Source organism: Anopheles coustani, chromosome 3, assembly GCF_943734705.1.
Source record: "Anopheles coustani chromosome 3, idAnoCousDA_361_x.2, whole genome shotgun sequence".
Taxonomy (NCBI): Eukaryota; Metazoa; Arthropoda; class Insecta; order Diptera; family Culicidae; genus Anopheles; species Anopheles coustani.
In genome coordinates, this window is record NC_071288.1 from 43,127,995 (window position 1) to 43,147,134 (window position 19,140).

General features: G+C 46.6%; 5 protein-coding genes across 6 annotated transcripts in view; 2 read left to right on the top strand and 3 right to left on the bottom strand.

Moving 5' to 3' along the window:
- The window catches only part of LOC131271648 (KAT8 regulatory NSL complex subunit 3), a 259,954-nt gene that overhangs the window by 230,869 nt on the left and 9,945 nt on the right, over positions 1-19,140 (bottom strand). The window lies entirely within an intron of this gene.
- Positions 34-877, bottom strand: LOC131271668 (protein CutA homolog). Its single transcript, XM_058273172.1, has one exon. It carries the CDS (start codon positions 768-770, stop codon positions 249-251), a length of 522 nt encoding a protein of 173 aa, XP_058129155.1. The 5' UTR covers positions 771-877; the 3' UTR covers positions 34-248.
- LOC131271660 (E3 ubiquitin-protein ligase RNF220) lies at positions 1,202-3,225 on the top strand. 2 transcript variants are annotated; one of them, XM_058273164.1, is made up of 2 exons: positions 1,202-1,765; positions 1,825-3,225. In XM_058273164.1, exons 1-2 carry the CDS (start codon positions 1,385-1,387, stop codon positions 2,647-2,649), a joined length of 1,206 nt encoding a protein of 401 aa, XP_058129147.1. In that variant the 5' UTR covers positions 1,202-1,384; the 3' UTR covers positions 2,650-3,225. The 2 variants fall into 2 exon arrangements, with proteins under 2 accessions (XP_058129147.1, XP_058129148.1); XM_058273165.1 differs by having other exon boundaries at positions 1,202-1,762.
- On the bottom strand, positions 4,106-7,517 carry LOC131271654 (lamin-B receptor). The gene is made up of 3 exons (XM_058273154.1): positions 7,402-7,517; positions 5,058-6,871; positions 4,106-4,958 (listed from the first exon to the last, which is right to left on the bottom strand). Exons 2-3 carry the CDS (start codon positions 6,832-6,834, stop codon positions 4,672-4,674), a joined length of 2,064 nt encoding a protein of 687 aa, XP_058129137.1. The 5' UTR covers positions 6,835-6,871; positions 7,402-7,517; the 3' UTR covers positions 4,106-4,671.
- The window catches only part of LOC131261508 (mucin-5AC), a 49,898-nt gene continuing 41,383 nt past the window's right edge, over positions 10,626-19,140 (top strand). Inside the window, exon 1 of the mRNA XM_058263566.1 lies at positions 10,626-10,749. Within this exon, the coding sequence (XP_058119549.1) occupies positions 10,626-10,749 (124 nt within the window). The remainder of the gene's footprint in view (positions 10,750-19,140) is intronic.

Consider the following 19,140-nt stretch of genomic DNA (forward strand, 5'->3'; position numbering starts at 1 on the left):
TAAATTTATAGTATACGGAACAACCATTTTTTTAATAAACTTAACATTTTATTTCAATTCAAAAACAAAAACCCATTCACTATTAATCCCTCTCTGTCTATGAGATTTACGAACCATAGTGCATACACCACAAGAAATCATTTTGAATAGTATTATTTCATTTTCCCAGAGAGCTTCACCAAATCCCTTGGATAAGTTTCTAAACCGTTTAAAAAACCCATTATAAAAGATTTTTTTTAATGATTCAGCTAGTTTGGATGGCCCGACTGTGGAACGATCTTCCCTATCCACTCCAGGTACGGTGCATTTCCGCTCGCTATCGGGACCGATATCACTTCCGCCACGCTGTACGGATGATTTTCCCGCACAAAGCGTATCACCTCCTCCATACGACAGGTGCGTGTTTTTAGCATCAACAGGTACTCGGGATCCTCGTTTATCTTTCCTTCCCATTCGTAGATTGACGTCAGCCCGGGGATGATGTTCACGCATGCGACCAGTTTCTTCTCCACCAGCCCCCGGGCAAGCTTGTTCGACGCGTTGATGTCCGGCGTTGTGACGAACGCTATGGAATATTCCGTGGTCGTCGTCGTCGTGGTCGTCCCTGCTTCTTTCGTAGTTGCTGTCCCTGACGACATTCTGGGGGTGTACTTTGCCCTGTTGTTGGGGAAGATCAGCTGTTTTCCGTTGAGGCGTAAGGCGCTACCGGCGGAGCAGTAATAAGCAGTTGTGGACACTAGCTTCCCAAATGACTGAAGAGCTCCGAACATGAGCCTTTTTATACGAGAAAACTATTGTACTTGGCCTTTTACGAGTATGTGATTCTTTACGTACGAATGTGCCGGGAGTGAAGCACGAAATGCGAGTAGCGAGCGTATGTTTTGAAGATAGACTGAATTGTGAACTATTTGACAGTTGGTCGATACAAAAGGTGACAGTGAAACGAAATTGAAATTACAAAATAAACTTTTATTGTTTGCAGATAAATCTAATTTTCTTTATCACATTTTGCTTTATTTACAAATATGAGTGCTAAATAGATAATAAGCAACATTAGGGTTTGTTTTGTTTAATTGCACATGTTTGGTATCTACGTAGTCTAGTCTGGCAACACTGGAAGGCGAACATCTGACGTCACTATAGTTCGCCTCGTCGAGCAAAAATACATGTTGATCGATGACAACAAATAGGACCATTTAGCCGATGTAAACACACGATTGTTACGCGCGGCGGGGCAGGAAAAAGAATATCGTGTTACATTTTTCCACCAGCAAAAACACCTTACTTTCCGCACCAGAGCTTCCTGTGACGAGTATCTCTTCAAGCTCCAGTATGCGCTCGGCGTGGCTGTGGTAGAGTTGTGGCACCGAACAAAAAAACAAAAATGGAAGTCGGTGAATCGCCCGAACATTCCGGTCGGGGTTTTCGGCAGCGCAAATCTAAAGCCAATCCAATGTGCTGCCCCATTTGCGGCGTGACGCTGCGTGCTAATGAAATAGACCATCATTTTGCGGTTGAAGTGGACCGACTGGAGAGGATTTTGAAGCCGAAGAAACAGACCGCATACGGGGGTGCCGGTGAAGATGCGACCTATCCTAGCACAAGCTACAGCAATGGCGAGGGACCTAGTCACGCTAGCAGCAACCCGTCGGTTTCCCATTCGAATGGGCACGGTAGCGAAGAAGCGACACGAATTGTCGGCCCCGAGGAATGTTGGGGAACGTACCAGAAGATCAAGAACAATCGCCAAGCAAGATTAAAGGTAGTAAGTGTAATGTTATACCGCAAATGGAAACACATAATTTTCTTACTACTATTCAACAGATGAAATCGAGAAAGCGTAAACCGGAGGACAACATATGCCCAATCTGTAACAAAGCAACCCTCGACGACATAACGCTACACGTCGAGGCATGCCTAAGAAAGTCGGAAAGTGTGCGCAATGGCACCAGAACAACGGGGAACCATGGCAGTGGGGACGACGATGACGACGATGACGATGATGATGACGCCAGTATCGACGTCGAGGGAGAATCCTTCGACACGTACGAATGGGCAGGACAGAAGCGCACCCGTGTCACCAGCCTGCTTGGGGCGGGAGCACACGCGAGTCTCGGTGTGCGTATCACAAATGCCGACGATACGGACGATGAGCTGAACGTGGACGGTGACGAAAGCCAAGTGTACGGACCCCCGCAGTACTCGGTGCGGGACGTGGTCGTTTCGGGTGACAGCAAATCTTCGGAAACGCTTCGGGAACTGGTGATTGGCAACGAACCACCGACGGTCAAGCGACCGGCCGACGATAACCCCGGCGAGGGAACGAGTAAACTGCAGACAGCACCGTTCCCGGCCGTTCGTCCGCCACTGGACGAAGCTATGGACGAACCGCTGAGACCGGGGGTTGAGCCCACGGAGAGTCGAGTGGTTGAATCGCTGAAGGCGAAAATACGCGAGTACGAGGGATACTTTCGAAACCGGCCAAAGTGTCTCATCTGTATGGACGATTTCCGGAAACCGGTCGTGTCCGTTTGCTGCTGGCATGTGTACTGCGAGGAGTGCTGGCTGCACACGCTGGGAGCGAAAAAGCTCTGTCCGCAGTGTAGCATGATCACCTCGCCGATCGATTTACGCCGGATTTACCTTTAGTGCGCGTCATAAGGCCATCAAAGCTGCCGGGTGAAATATAGCTGGTTAAACAATGCTCAGAAAGCTGGGCAGATGTGTTGCCAACTTAGTAACCCGTACGAGCATTGAAAGGTTTCACCAGACATTCAAAGCCTCTCTTTATGTAACAACAAAAAAACCCAAACGAACCAAAACGAAACGAAAGGCAGTGTAGCATGAGAAAACACTAACACTCTACCCATTGACAATGATACCGAGACAATAAGCGTACAGGCTTGAACTGCATGCATTAACAAAGAAGGATGGCAAGCATGAACTCACCGTAACTTAGTTGTAGGTCGTAATTTTAACAACTAACTTAAGAAAACAAAAATTTACTGCATCGAAACTCGTTCAATTGAACACACTTCAGTTTAATGCCGGATCGTTGCCGAAACGAATTTAAAACCACATTCCGACGATATGCATGCAACGTATTGTTTCTATCGAACGCGACAAATGTATTCTCGACCATTAAAACCCCCCTAATTACGTTTAACATTTTTCGTCTCCTTAACACTCGAATGACTGAAGTAAAGCGAGTTGAATAACAATAAGATAATAAAAATAGTTGATGTTTTTGCTGAAGGAACCTAGAAAGAAAAAAAAAAAACAGAAGATTCGGTAACTACAAACAGAATTTGCAAAACGGAATTGTATATTTTTCTTTTATTATCTAAAATCTTCACTCCTGGCATTGAGCCTATTTTATTTGCTATCACTTAAAATTACCTAATTCTATTGGCAAAGAGAGAGTTTTTGATTCGTTTTCTACAAGAGCATTGTGCAGACACGAGTTTCTCCCTCCTTTAATTTATAAATATACAACTCTCCTATTTCATTTCAATGTTTAAAATTTATAAGCTATTTTGTTTATGCTCTTCCGTTCCGCTTTGTACAGAGCAAATTAAAAAAAAAAATGAGTTGAGAAAAGTTTCCCCAATGAAAAAATGCAACATTTTCCCTCCCAATATGGCCTCTGCCTGCCTGCTTGTATTGTGATTTCCGGCCCCCTTCGGGAGTTTGATGGTTTAAGAGTCAGAGCTGATGAGATTATTTGTAAAATCAAATTTAATCTGAAAAACTATTTGAGTGTGGATTGGTCTTTAGTTCTAAAGCAACAGAAGCGGTTAGTCAATTGGGCCATACCGTGCTGGCCTGCGTTCGATTCCCCTGTACGAGAGGGGACAGACTATCCACGTACGAAGAAAGTCTAGTAAGCCTTTAATGAGTAGACATGACCCGAGGCTTTAGCAGACTGAAGTTTTACTGCAATGTCAATGTGTTAAACGGACCGTGAAGTATTTTTTTAATAATTGAAATCTAAAAATGCTTTGAGATGTGCGTGCCTTGAGTTGATCGCTTGTATATCCTTAACCTATCCATGTTAAAAGGTTCAACGCTTCCCTTAGTGTATTTGTATTGCTAAATGATTCCCATCTACTTCCGCCTACATAGCACGTTTCCTTACGTTCTACTTTCTTATGGATTACCTTTTCTTAAAAGTACGTGTTGTACAGTAATCTTATTGCCTATTTTTTTTAAATCATCTACACTCCACTCCTTTGTATCTAACAATCGTTTACTAAAGATACATAAAGGAGAATTTTCTTTACGAACGAATAAGAACAAACGAATTGTAAAAAAAAAAAAATATTTTCTACACACAAACACACATTGAACGAAATGGGTACGCTCATCGGAAATCTGAAGAATATGAAATGTTACTCGAACGATGTGGAATCTTTGCAAGGAATTACAAATTAAAAGGAAATCATTTTCTATCGCGGACATCCGGTGGGACGTGTGTGTATGGGTAGATATAAGAGAGCAGACTTTTTACAGGTGGTTTCACATGCACGGAGTAGTACGGATTAATGGGTCGTTTTCTATTTGCAAATTAAAACGAAATAATTACCATACCCTAAAGAAGCACATACAAATTGGGTGAGCGTACGAAGTAAAAAATAAAACATTTAAATAAAAGAACGACAAGTTTCAAGGTTAGTAGACGCGTGGGACAATCATACGCGGGACGGTTAGACAATAGCGGTGCCAGGTCGTGTCGTACTTCCGGGCGTTGCGTTCAGTCAATCGTTTGGCCCGGTGCACCAGGATGCTTACGATGAACAGAACCGATAGCAGTGGTGGCCATGCGAAGCGCCAGTACAAGAGGGGAAGAAGGGCCAGGTTCTGCAGAATGTCTCCGAGGTAGTTCGGTTGACGCACGAAGCGCCACAATTTCGCCACAAGCAGCCGACGTCCTTGGTACGTTGGGTAGGTTTCCAGACCTGGAAAAGTAACAAAAATAGTATTAAATTTTCAACATTCGGTTCAATGGCGTTAAATGACCTCGGTTCAAGGGCCTGAGTTATGCTTCAAATACTTACATGCCAACTCTCCCAGTGGGTCCAAACGGTAGAGATACTTCAGCCGCATCGACGAACGTTTAACGTACAGCCCAACGAGGGCGACCACGACACAGCCCAGCACCGCCCACAGCGGAACGTCGGTGAATTTGTGCGCGGCCACGTACTTCGGTAGCTGCGTCAATGCGAACGGGAAGACGGCGTACCGGAGCAACATTTCGGCACCGAATCCTTGGGCCTGCAGTTCAAACGAAGCGGCCAAATGATGCTCGTAGGCGAGCAGATCTAGCAGATAGAGGACGGTCAGACCAGCCGCAGCTACAGGGACCGTTTCGCAGGTTAGATTCTTCACGGCGAAGAGAAGGCGCTCGTGAACGGGCGCTTCCAGGAGAGTTTCCGGCAGGGTGGCAAAGTGCAGATTGCGGTAGAGAATGATCGAGTTAAAGAGCAGCGCAAGCACCACGGCCACGTGATAGGTGACGAGCTTCAGATTGAACACGTTCATCACGACCGGGTGCGTATCGCGGCCGGCGAAGTAATCGTAGAGAACGTTTCCGGTCTTGGCGTACGGGTTCAAGTGCTCATCGTCGACTGAGCGAGACATGAGGAAGGAAAACAATGCGCCAACCAGAGCCGTTAGGAGACTTAGCACCAGCAGCTGATTGTAGCCACGACTGACGACGGACAGGAGTGGGTACTTGTAGCAGTATTCTGCAACAAACACACCCAGCCCGGTCAGCATAGCAACCAACAGGCCGTTGAAGATGTGCGTACGCTTGGTATACGTGTCGTTAGCGAGTTTCACCTGCTTGCCAATCGGAAGCGCTGTCAGCAGGGCAACGCCAGCGACGAACAGCCCGTAGAGCATGCCGATCTCTCGGTTCATGTATGTTGAAAGCGTCCGGAATTCGTCCCAGTTCTTCGGCAGCACGAATCGGCAATCCCGGTGGACGGCACCGGAGCAGAAGTGATTGTTGGTGAAGATGAAAAGCGGAATCAACACCACCAAAGCGGCAGCACCGAGCGGTCCTCCGAATTCGACCAGTCGTTGTTTAACGACCATTTTTGGGACGCTCTGCTGGGCGAATGACTTGCCGTCACCCACACCGTTGTTATCCGCGGTCCGGCGGAAGCTCTGAAAGTCGCCATCATCCTCTTCCTGATCCGAGTAGTCGTCCAGGACGACGCTGAGCGAACGGGACAGCGTGGCACGGCTACGCTCCGTCGTCGTCGGCGTGATAGCGTTCGAGCGTCGGCTCGTGTTGGGCGTTAGACTCTTCGCAGGCGAACTTTGCTTCTCTCCGGTCATGTACCCACTGACTTCCATGTCATCCAAAATCACCGAGAGACGTTTGTCGACGGGATTCTTTTTCGTCATGGACGACAACACTTGATCGACCTTTTCCTCCGATGCGCGGATTCGTTCCGAGCGGCGTGGCTCTTCCGGGGACGCTTTAACCGTTTCAACGGCTTTAGCAGCAGGGGCGGCATTAGTGGTTGTTTTCGGTTTGCGGCTCGGTGATGCTTTGCGGGCCGGCGACGCCCTTCGCGCTGGAGAGGCCTTACGTGCGGGGGACGCTCGACGAGCAGGCGATGCTTTGCGGGCCGGAGATTGTCTTCGTTTCGGGGCAACGGGAGACGGGGATCGCTTACGTGCCGTGGCAGCGAGTGGCTTTCGACCGGGTTTCTTCTTTTCCACCACTGCTGCTGCTGCTGGTGCTTCTTTGGCAGCAGTGCTGCTGCTTGCAGGAGCCGTCACGACCGTTGACAGCCTTTTTCCACGACCTCGGCCTTCCATATTTTTGATCTACGATTATTCGAATTCGATTGTGAATCTGCAGGAGAAATGGCAAAGGTTACTACTTTGATGCCACAGGCGGTGGGTAGAAATAACTATTATTTTTCAAAGGACAGTCGTTTTTTGTACGAATACTGCTTTCGAGGTTACATTCTCGAACCCGACAACGGGTCCCGTTTTAAGGTATTAATAAACCTAGAAACACCTTCCATACGCTCCTCTCACTCACTCGCTATGCTAATTGCCCAGCAGGGGGGAGAAGCAGAACATAATCGCATTGGAATGCCGTTTGATAGCATTTATAAACCACTATCTCAACGATTGACTTCCATGTCCGCGCGTTAGAGATTGGGATGCACAAACGTTAGCCCGCGGAAAACAATGCTTGTACTTTCCCCTTCCTACTTCCCACATACGCCGCTTGGGCGGCAATTCTCTTCTCGCACTGTGTTTGCTACAGACAACAGAAAAACGGCGCGCTGCGCGTCTCTTTTCAAAACACCATTTTCCGATGGAAGTTTTCTAGTGGAAATTCACCCCCTAGCGAGCAACATTTTGCGTGCCTACCTGGTACCACCGGACGGGATTCGGTTTGCACTACACTGAACGGCGCTGGCTGCCGAGAAACGCCTAAAAATACACACTTTTCGCTACCGCTGCTCTTTCGCTACCGCTTAGGTCAGTTAGACGCGAGAATGGCGTCGGTAGTAGTGTTGGCAGAATGGGGATTCGGATGACTTGAAGACTAGATCCCTACACGGATTCCAAAGATTCGAATCCCATTTGACGGATTTAAAAGATTTGGATCCCATTTGGCAGATTCTAACGATTTGATTCTTGATTTGATTCAGACAAAATTTATAAAAACGAACGAGCTTGCCTATTCAATGTGCAAGCATAATGTGACGGATTTGGATTCGGATTCGGAGATCCGGATCTCCGGTGGATTTGAATCGCAAGATTGGAATCACGGTGGGAACTGATTTTTCCACCACTAGAGTTAGGCGTTAGTCGTTACACGTTGTCAACTGTTGATTGGTTAGGTGCTGTTGTGGTGGTACCACTGCCAAGCGAATACGTTACTACGCTTAATCGGTAACGGTAACGGTTCAAAACGGACGATTGGAAATAGGCATCATTATTTTGGGATTTTTTGGAAATGGTTCGCCATTTGATTACACGCCAAAACCAGTTACAATTATTTTAATGAGAAAATGTTGATGTTAATGTTTGAGCCATTTTCTTTATTATTCGCGTATGGTGTGATTGAAGACGCAAAAAGTGGTTTGTAGTGAAACATATGTTTGTGGAAGTCGCCACGATTTTGGGAATATATTGAATTAGTGCATTATATGAACTTCGAGTGATCTTCTTCTTCTTCTTGGCGTAACGACCTTGTTGGTCATGCCTGCCCCGTTAAGGGCTTACGAGACTTTTTTCCCTATGTGTACGTGGATAGTCAGCCCTCTCGTACAGGGGAGAGCGGAACCAGGAAAAAGGTCTTTCTCCAGGCAAACCAGGAAAACTCAAGAAAGGATAACATTAAACAGATGACCATTGTAACAAAGAAACCTTTACTATAAAATAAAGATCACGACGAACGAAGGAGTTCAGTCCCAGTTCAGTCGTCGAGAAGTCACACATCAGAAGAAGTCTTTTTATTTCGTCACCTGAAGATTCACCCGAAGCAGTTTAAAGATATACATCACACCGGTCTCGGTTGGGATTCGAACCCACGCGAGTGATCTTCAATCTCTTCATATAGTTTGTACTCAATCTTCTTTGAAGTAACTTTGAAACAGCCAACATTTTGATGCCATATAACATTTACTTAATTCTTTTTTAATTCTCATATTGGTCTTACAAACTTCTTTTGGAGTTTAAATGGTAGCTGTCGATTTCGTTTCTTCTTCTTGTGCCTCATAACGCGAAATAATATTTCTCGGTAGATTTTTCTGATCTTGAAAGCTCGGCGCAAGAAGCTTTAACGTAAACATTGAACCGTGCTGAAGTAAGCATGTGCATGATCTTTGACTGAAAATCTTCGAACCAGACTGCGTTGTCTTCATGGAAACCACCATCTTGCTTAGTGTGCGTGTGGGGCCAGATCGCGATCGCGAAAGCTCGCGGGTTCCAGCAAGAAATCCCACCAAGACGCCACTTCGAGGGCCAGCCAGCTGCGCGATCAAAGTCAGTTCCGAAGTTTCGCTCGTACCGTCGGGAAGTGTGTCTTTCGTACGCGCGCAGTTCGCGGTCCGATCGCCGCCTTCTGTTGTGTAGGTTCACCCTTCTGCAGTCTCCCACCTGTTGCTCCATACCCTCACGATCACGTCTTGCGTCTTGTTGTGCCCGAGCCGCATGCTCTCCGCGGAGAAGGTTTCCCTTTTCTTCGGTGCAGCAACTGAAGAAACTGTGTGTGCGAGTAGTGCGAACCGGGCCCAAACGGACCCCAAACAGTCAGTACCGTGCCATTTTCTGTGCTTTATTGTGTGTGTGTGTATGTGTCTTTGGCCGCGTTGCATTGTGCAACTTCCATGCACTCCGTGCACTATCGAGGGCTGCATTTTGACGATCGCTTAAACCGTGCCCCGCGCGTTGTTGTAGCCTACACTCCGGTGTCTCTGCTCGCTGTTCAATGTCGTCCGAATGTTGATTCCCTCTTGGGAGAAGACACAGTGCTACCGCCACAGCTTCGTAACGGATCCCGGGGACACGTTGACGCAACGGGTCATCCAAATCTGTCGTCCGTCGGTGGACCTGTTTGCCCGAAAAACCGCTCCCAAAAACCACCAGTTCCGGTTGGCCGGGTGGACGTGACGGCGGCGAGGGACAAACCCGAACGGCGTTCACCGCATTAGACGGTGTTGCAATTCCGTGTTGCCTCCAAGGGCCTGGCGGCAGTCAAACGGCGAAAGCGAAGCAGTCAACCCCCGGGGACGGGAGGGCTGACGGCTGGTAGAGCGAGCGAGCCGGAAGGTGCACACATCGGTGGTGACTGGGGGCGCAAGCGAGACGGATGTGACTCGTGGGGCCGCCAGATATAGTGGGGCTAACCTGTACATTTAACGATTCGCCGATCCGCGGGCCGTGCGAGCGTGGAGAAATCGATATTGTGCAATTCGTTGGCGGTGTTAGCTCGGATAAAGGAACCGGGGAAGAGCAGGGGAACCAGAAAGAGAGATAGGTAGAGAGAAGGGAATGAAAAACAGATGCAAGAAATAAAAATGTCACCAACGTTAGCCGCTAAGGAGTAAAACATCTGCGTCTAACAGCCTTAGCGCGCGAGTCAACAAGCGATCAAACGAAGTAGACTCAAGACGCGAGGTTCAATGTTGAGTAGGAAAAATCATAGCAATCCGTTTGGCAAAGGAAGCGTGACTGTTTCTCATTCCCGTTTTTCTTCACGAGCGAATGAAAATGCAGTCTTGAAGCGTGCCAGAAAATGGTAGGGAATTTTAGAATGGTTGCCACACTATCGTACCGTGATTGATTGAACCCTGTCCCTCCATCTCAATCCTTTTCCACCGGAAAGCAAGAAAGGGAGCAGCCCCAACGAACCGAGAACAAAACGTGCGCCCGGGCGAAAGTGCACTTGTGTTTGTGTGTTTGTGTGTGTCTGCGAGTGCATTAATTTTCTAATAATTTTATTTGTTTTCCCCTGCGCAGTGTGAAAGAAAGAAGGGAAGAAAAAACCTCACGGAAAGGAAAGTGCCGAGTGGGAGAAAAATCCAAACAGATAAACAGGAGAGTGCGAAAGAAAATCGAAGGAAAATTCGATCCGGTAGGTGCCCATGCCCGAGGTCGGCACGATGGGCGGCAGCATGGAAATGCGAAAGTCCGCCACCGTCGTCGCGTGTCTGGCGATGCTGCTGCTCCAGCTTGGCACGCTGCTGCCCAGATCGGCAGCACAGCAGAGTAAGTACACGTTAGTTTTAAAATCAATCCACCCCCGCGTGTGTTACCCATTCCGCTTCGATCCGCGGTTTGTCTTTCCTTCTGTCCCGTATGACTTCATTTCTCTCATAATCCGCCGCTCAAATGCAGCCGGTGCAATTGCAGGGCACTTCGGGAAATTTGTCTGTGTGTACCAGCACTTAGCTATTCCGTCCGGATCGTCGAAACGTCGTTGCACATAATCGGCACCAGCGTCGCCGCTTGCCGGCGAGCTCGGATTGTCCGGCAAACATGCAACGATTTCGATGACGACACAAACGTCCGATTCGATAAGCGACAGCGCGGGAGAAAGTCGAAACCCCTGGCGTCTTTTGCACGATCGGGGGAGAAATTGGCTGCACCGTTTGATTTATGTAGCGCAGCCCGGTGTTATTTGCTTTTCTTTTATTTTAATCAAGTTAGACAAACTTTCCTTTGCGGTCGACTCCGGAGGTCCACCGAGGAGGTTTGTTTATTTATTCAGTACGGAATGCTTGTTGTTTTAGATTTAGTCAACAACTTTTGTGCAATTTTCTCGAACTTGCTTATTGTCTTAGAAGTGAAACAGGTACTAGCTCTTAGAGGGCTTCAATTGTTTACATTAAATGGAGAGTTATCGTGATAAAACTCGTCATTGGATCAGAGTTCATGTCAAAAACGGCAAAACAATCGAGGAAAAGGTCGAACACGTCCGCTTATGAAACGTTCCATTCTACACGGCATTGTTTTTTTCTTAGAAATCAAATCAAACTAAAACCCACAGAGAACCGCTTATTATATTATGTGTGTTTTTTAAGCAAAAAGGAAAACCTACATTTGATTATGTTGTAGAAAGAGTAGTTTGCAGTTTAGTCGGGAGGCTTTAAAAGAGAAATTAATTAACTGTGATGCTTCCATTCAATTTTTTCGAGGGCGGAGATTAGCCAAACTCCGGGAGTCAATCTAATCGAAACTATTCAATCGACTTTCTTCCCTTATTGCGGAGTACGTTACGATCCACGCAGTGTTTCTGCTCGAGGAAGCTAGTTTCGCTGACCATCGAGCTGGTCTATTTTATGCGCCCCGCTACTGGAGCCAACGGGCTACCCGGTTTGCCGACCATTTCCGAAACATTGTTGTACGTCCATTGTTGCATCACTGCTGGAGGAAGCGAAAGGAATAGCCGGCGGAACATCTGTCCGCCGGTCGGCCGATGATTCAATCATGGCATAAAAGTTTAATGCTAGCGAGTGTGTTTTAGCATTACCCTCGTCCAAAAAATACGCTCTATCGAGCAGATTAACCGTAATGGCAAGCGGGCAGTCCAAACGTAAAGCCTATATATTTCATAAGTTTAGCGAGTGGGTTCGTTGCTTAACGCTGGATGAAGTCTTTTCTTTTAATGTGCGGAATGGTTGAGCATGGAAGTCTATAATGAAATTAGTTCTTTATTTTCCTATCGTCTTAACAACTTAGCGTCTCATTATTTGTTGATTTGCTTAGAAGAATCTTTGATTTACTTTTCTGATTTTTTTTCAATGAGTTAATTGATTTTTCGTCACAGCTTATCGAGCCCTTACTGTGTCGTCGCGCAAGATTGCCAATACCGGTGTGCGTGCAGCTCTTCTTCTGCACCATTGGATTAGTTCATCGTGTTACTTTGCTTGCAGTATTAGTACTTCGTGTCTTGTATTTTTCTGCGCCGTGCCGCGTGCAAGTACGCTGTCGATCGAAAGAGCAGAAATTATGCAACGGTTCAACTACTCTCCCGGCGAACCGGGTGGGCAACGACTCGAAGACGACGATAATTTCTTACTCGCTTTCTATGCAATGTTTTGTGTTTCTCCTTAATGGTGAGAAGTTTGAATTGGATGAAGTTTTAATTAAAACTTTTCATGGCGATTTTTATGCCTGAAATTAGCGTTGAGATAAAACTAAAAATTTGTCAGTGGACACAAAAAATCATTCCGTTTCTGGTTGGTTCATTTGAATTTCAATTTTCGTAGGTGCATTTGAAAATTTCCGGCATTCAAATTTGTATCGGAATCTTTTTCTTTGTAAATAATTTTAATTAAGAAAAACTTCTAATTATTTAGGCAGCTTTAACAAACTCTCCATCTATTGCTTCGTCGTTTCGTTTCCTTTGTTTATACCTCCCCAAAGTAATTTCTTTTGCTCCCCTTCCCTCATCTGCTTACTCTGACTTCTTCATATCCCTCCTGTTCCCTTGTCGCGTTTGGCTTTCGAATTTCGGCTCGCTGGATTTTATTTGTATTCCACGTGATGCGTGCGTGAACGCCGTTGCCGTTGTCGTGCCACCCGTGTCGTTGGGAAATTCTGCATTCTACTCCCATAGCCACGCTTTCCATCGTTTAAAGTTCGTTGATGTGGTGCTGTTTGTTTTGTTTTCTCCCACTGTCGAATCTCAGCCCGTTGCGTTGGCACTAAAGCACACATTAAATCCTCCATGCAAATGGCGTGAAGCGGGAGCGATGCGTTTTTGGCGTTTTCGGCAGGGGGGTTTGGGCATACCCAATTACCATACAACACCAACAGCAGGGCTAGTAATGATATTCTTTCACTTAATTTTTGGGAAACTAGCGTGCGGGCGATAGCTTTAACAAAGCCTGCTTACATATGCCGAACGGTTCAGTCACCCGTCGAGGTTGATTGGGCGTGAATTTGTGAAGGGAAACAGGTCGGCTGGTGTTTGGGGTTTTTTTCCTGAAACAATCTATAAAGAAACGCACACCCGCCCAGGGCTTGCGTGTCGTCAGTGTGGTGCAGTGTTTTGATTGTGTTCGGATTGGTTTAAAATTTTCCATCCATTCACCGTTTGCAACGACGAGGATCGCAAACCTATCCCTTGAGTTGGTTGTGTCGCAATGTCGTGGCCTAGAAGATGCCTTCACTACCGAAGACGAGCTGTAGAAAGGGCAGACGATAGCTTCGGTACACATTCTGGCAATCCTTTTTTCCTCCTCCATCGATATCTGCCACGCTGTCGATATCGATGGGAAGGAAATGTGCACCGGCCCTCTGCAGGAGAAGAGGGCCATTATTCTCAACATTGCATGCGCTCCCCCACGAAACACGACATGATCTATCACGTATTTGCATGGCCCTCCGCGGTGTGTGTCGTCTGGGGAAGGCCAGCCTCCCGCGGGGGCTCTCGTGGAAGATCCTCCGTGGTGAAGAGGATTGGCTGGTCGCCAGGGTGACGAGAACCTTCAAGCGACACTGTATGGGACGCCTGATGCTGAGCTTCACTGAAATTCCCCTTCATTCACTCCGTCTCCCTCTCTATCCCTCGCAGTTGGTTTTAGAATCACCCTTAGAGTGTGTCACCTCGATGTATTCGTCGATCGGCGAGAACACAATACGAGCATACCACTCCTCGATCGAAGCGGGAGCGGGGCTTGCTGGAGGTCGCTACATTCCGTTCCGATCTTACGCTGAGTAGGAGTGCACCCGTAACAATGGCTGTCGTAGTGGGGGTTGTGGCGGCTGGAAACTAGAGTCCGAAGGGGTTGGTTCTGCCACGATCCTAGTCTTGGAACGTTCGACCGCAACCGATCGCTGCCAATCGATCGACCAAATAAGGCGCCAGTCGGAGCTGCTACCGTTCAACCGGTTCGTCGACGTGCCCAACGTTCGATAAGCTAAGCTGCACAACCTTTTTCGAAACCCCTCTGATACCTGTACAGTGAAAGGATGATCGTTCCAGAGCATGAAGAATAGAACCAACGGTATACCGCATCGTTAGAGAGCTTGATTCTTACTTATCTTAGATGGCTTCTCTTTGAAGGAATCTGTATGCTTGCCTTTGGAATGTTGCCTCACTTTTCACGTATTAAACTTTTGGTATTTAAGTATCAGTTCACCCTTAGCACTTTTGTGTGCTCTGAAAATGTCATTATGCCAATAGAATCTATCCTTTCTCTTATTTAATAAACGACATTATTTTCACATGTATAACACCATCATGTTTGTTCTCTATTATTTCTTCGAATCTTTGTGGTGATGTTATACACGGGTTTCAATTTAATGAATAATAAACAAAAAAGCGACGAACTTAAAAGCAAGCTTCATGTAACTGTTATTGTATTACAATAAAAGTATCAATAAGTATAACACAAGCGAAATCACCAAATAAGATGATAAAATAAAACTAAATTTACATCTTAGTGATTTCATCAATCTTTCTGAAAACTTCTTTAACCAAAACGGATCGAAAATCGTGTCGTGTGATACACGCGAAATTATAGTATCTGTTTTCTTGTTATTATTTGATGCTCTAAGCATGGCATACGAAAATATTGTATCTATTTTCGTATTATTATTTTTGTCTTCAAGCATGGAAAAGAAGATATTATTTTCTTTTTTTAAATTCTTTATTGGAACTGTGGGTTGTTCCTTGAAACCATGAAGTCCCGTCCCACTAGGACTGGTTCCCACTTTCGGCGTTGGCCGACCCATATACGTGTTTAGAAAACAGAGTGTGTTATGTCCCGTTACCGCACGTAACAAGAGAAGTCCCAATGGGTGTTCTAATGGACTCTCTCGTGCTACGAACATTTGTTTACACTTCTTGTCCTGAAGTACGTGGAAAAGGAATGGGGGCGCATGATGCGGGCAAAGTTGCTGCCTTCGGCACTTATTTAGTTTGCTGGGTTTGTTTGCTTTGTGCCTCAGCCGTTTTCTCCTGCCCGATCTGTGTGACCTCAGCGAATGTCTCATTTGGGCGGAATTTCCAAATCGTTCCTCGTCCATGCACTCCGTGTTCAAGCCGTCCAACCGTTCGGCCTCTGGGATGCCAAATTAAGACAACCGAAAATTGAAAACCCCCCCCCCCTCTGAGCTATAACGAGCGTTCGGTTCAAGAGCAGCATTCTTCCACCGGTGTGCAATAAGTATGCACACGCACGGCTCGTTGATTGATTTGTTCACCCGTTTGCATGATTTCCACAATCCACCTGCCACATTATCCCCCTTTCTCCGAACAACCACGTCGGTGATCGGTGCATCTTGGCGCGAAAACTGCACACCACCATGAGCATCGGACCATCGGAGAGCTGCATCATCGTTCGGTTTCTGTTTGCTTTCTTTCGCGGAGGAGCATTCTTTTCCCCAACTCTTGCCGGCCGCCATTTTGGCTCGGTTTAATTGATTTGTCCTTTTGGGTGGCCGTGCTTTCAATGGCACCCGCTTCGAAGGCCGCGTAGAAGTGACGAAGGCGCAATTTCTGACCGAGAAAAGCGCCGTTCTTAAGAAATCGAATTAGATCAGACGCGAAGCGTAACCTTGGACGTGCTGCGAGGCTGCGTTTAAATTAAACCGATTTATTGCTCTGGAAAATGAGTGGATCAGTTAGCTTCGACACCAACAGCTGATGGCTCCTCTCCATCAACAGTCATTTGCTGGGGCGCGCGTGGCTTAAGGTTACGGTAATGAGAATCGGATTGTTTTAAGCTGGCAGCATCGAGTTTGGAAAGTTCATCAAAGGGGTAGGTTTGTGTATGTTCAGTTTCTTATTTGAGTTTCGAGCTCTTAAGAATCGTTTATCGAGATGATGTTTTCACAGGTTATGTTTGCTTTAACAACTTGAAAAATTTGGACATTGATCAATGTGATGTTTTGTATATTATTGTATACGAATAAGTTTCATGTTTCGTCATGTTAAATATGGGTTAGTAATCTTTTTTAATGATGCTCAAATTCTCAAGAGCTATGAGTTCAATATTTTTTGGAAGAACCCTAGGAACCCTAACTTAAGAATCTCTTTGACGCTAACATCGATATTTAAAATTGGGGTTTCTATGTTTATGTTAAACTAAGAGTGTTTACTTTTTAATTAAGGTAGAATTTCATCTATATTTTCTTTGAAATGCAATTACTACCAATTGTTGCGTCATTTGTAGTGTCCAACATGATTCTTAAAACACGGCCATTCAAAATAATCCTGAATTGTTCAAGGTTGGATACGTTTGTCAAACAGACCGCTACTCATTCTTCTCCTCTGAGCTACGGTTCGTCCTTGTCCTCGACGATCGATCAAATTAACACCCGAATTATGCGCTCCATCACAACAAGAGCACTCGCGGGAGAGTCATTGTGAGACAATTAAACAAAGCGCTATGATTAATTGTGCCCCAATCATCTCCGGAGGCTGGCGTTCGAGCATTGAAGTGTTCTGAATCTTTAACTCCACCTTTGACTCTCCCTCGGCAGTCAGCTTCTAATTGCACGTCCCAGCAGCGAGCGACAATGGCGAGGCGTATTATAGAAATAATAATGCAGAAACAAGCTGCCACGCTGGAAATAATAAAGAAGCAAGACAGGAAAAAAACCCGCGTACATTTACTTGTTTTATAGGAAATGGCATCTGAGCGATTGGGGCGACCTCAATGCAAGATCAGGGCACCTCTGAGCGGCGTTCTGCACGCGAGACTGGCTGCATACAAGCGAAAGGCGCGGCGGCAAGCGACGAACCCGGCTTCGCGCTTGCCGAGCGCTGCCAAGAGCAAGATGGCAACAGATTTGCTTTCGATTCTGCCACCGGTCGCTCAAGGTCTACCACATTGGCGCACGGGGAGGGAACGTGTTTCCCTCGCAGCCCCTTCCCCCATCTCCTTCCGCACGATGTATGTGTATGTATGGTTCCGCGCTTGTCCACGCGGCTTGAAACTGGACCGAAGTGACGACGGTCGCTCTGGTTGATGGATATTTTTTCTGTTTTCTGCATCCCCAGTCCCCGTGGCTTCTTTCCGTGGGAGTCGGGGCGCGGTGGAGCGGGTGCAGAGGCTGTCAGTTTCGCTTTCGGACTAGTTTTTATTCGCCTTACCTCCCTCCGTCCGATAATGCCTCCGACAAGGGGCGTTCAGTCTTGGAGCCAGAGAAAACGAAACGCGTTCTGCAAGAACGGCGTGCCGGGCGCGCACGCACGCCATCTCTGGCCCAGGGCCGACCACTGGAACCTGCTGCAGTCGTTCCGATGCCCAATACCCAGCCCTCCACCCGTTTCATCGTGTGTCGCCCTCCGCGAGAAAGCGGTTATCAAGTGGCTGAAGATGGTGACGCGGATCGTAAAATGAAACATAAAAAAAAATCCTAACTCCAACGGTTTCATCAACAGCTGGGTAATGTCACACGTGGGGTGGTTTGTGACGAAATTGTAGCCAACACTATCGGCCCCTCCACCGGCATCAGCGCTGGCATGTTAAATCAAATAAACCACCGTGTCTTAGGCGACGAACCTACGAGAAGCGATAGAACTCGTTTGGCAATCCTCGGTGTTAAATTACGGGTGATCAAATTTACGGTCACTTTATTGCAGTTTAAGCGACCCGAATTGATCCGGCACAGGGATCGTCAGGTTGTTTCTTTTGTCTTTCAAGCCGTTTACATATTGTTTTTTTTTATTTTATTTTGCACGAGAGGTAGAATGTCGATTGTGGGGCAATAATTTACACTACATTATGTTATTATCCTACCATTTGCAGGCGGATGAGCAGGGATTAATTATTTCCAAGCAGAACACCATCGGATCTATCCATCTTTTCTTTATTACTAATTTAATTGCACGCGTTCCTTCGTAAAGTTCGAGGTTTGGTTTAGCTCAATAAAACTAAAGCGCGCACATCATTAACCGACCGTCCTTATTAACGAATGAAAAATTAGGTTGGTTTCTTGTTTTTTTTTACGTTGCTTCAAAATATCCAAACCAGGAAAATCAAGTCGCACCAGTTCTTCGGACGAGCGTGCAGCCGGTCCTGGGCCTAATCGAGCGTAACATTTCGTCTCAATAAAGCAATAATAGTCACAAGAAAAAAGCATAAAGAAACCACGTCCTGAAACCGACACAAAGCAACAAGCGAACCCGGCTTCGCTTGTATAATATCCCGCCAAAGGTCGCCAAAGTCGTTCGCTAAACCGTCGCCAAAGGAAACTAGAAGAAAAAGTTGGAAGAAAAATCAAACCCCGTTTGCGGTCGGCCGGGGTATCCCCGTTGGAGTCGGTGGTCTGGTTCAAAATTTGCGCCATCAAAAACTGGTTGGTCGGTGATACGATTAGCATAATGTCAGCCCGACTAACGCATGTTGCCTTCGCTGGTCGCGCCATCTTGGTCAAGCGTTGGTTGAGTTTCTAGATCAACCCGAAATTCCCTTTCGGGCGTTGGTTGCGTAAAAAACAGGGTTCCTAACTAAGGCACTGGCTGCAAGTTTGTTTAAAGTTGAAGTAGTAAAATGAAGTAAGGTGTTCAGGAAGGGTGTCGGAATCGTGTGGAACATTCAATTCGCGTGCTCGGTCGTGTCTGCATCGACAAAGCAAACCAATTCAATCGAACGTGGGGCGTAACCCTCCCCGGGCACTAAAACTGCACCGTTCCCTAAT

What these genes read in the sequence shown, in the direction of transcription:
- LOC131271660 (XM_058273164.1), top strand. Translation starts at nt 1,385, where the DNA reads ATGGAAGTCGGTGAATCGCCCGAACATTCCGGTCGGGGTTTTCGGCAG. An exon ending in GCCAAGCAAGATTAAAGGTA is followed by an intron (nt 1,766 to 1,824) that starts GTAAGTGTAATG and finishes ACTATTCAACAG; the next exon opens with ATGAAATCGAGAAAGCGTAA.
- LOC131271668 (XM_058273172.1), bottom strand. Translation starts at nt 770, where the DNA reads ATGTTCGGAGCTCTTCAGTCATTTGGGAAGCTAGTGTCCACAACTGCT.
- LOC131271654 (XM_058273154.1), bottom strand. Translation starts at nt 6,834, where the DNA reads ATGGAAGGCCGAGGTCGTGGAAAAAGGCTGTCAACGGTCGTGACGGCT. An exon ending in CCCACTGGGAGAGTTGGCAT is followed by an intron (nt 4,959 to 5,057) that starts GTAAGTATTTGA and finishes TTACTTTTCCAG; the next exon opens with GTCTGGAAACCTACCCAACG.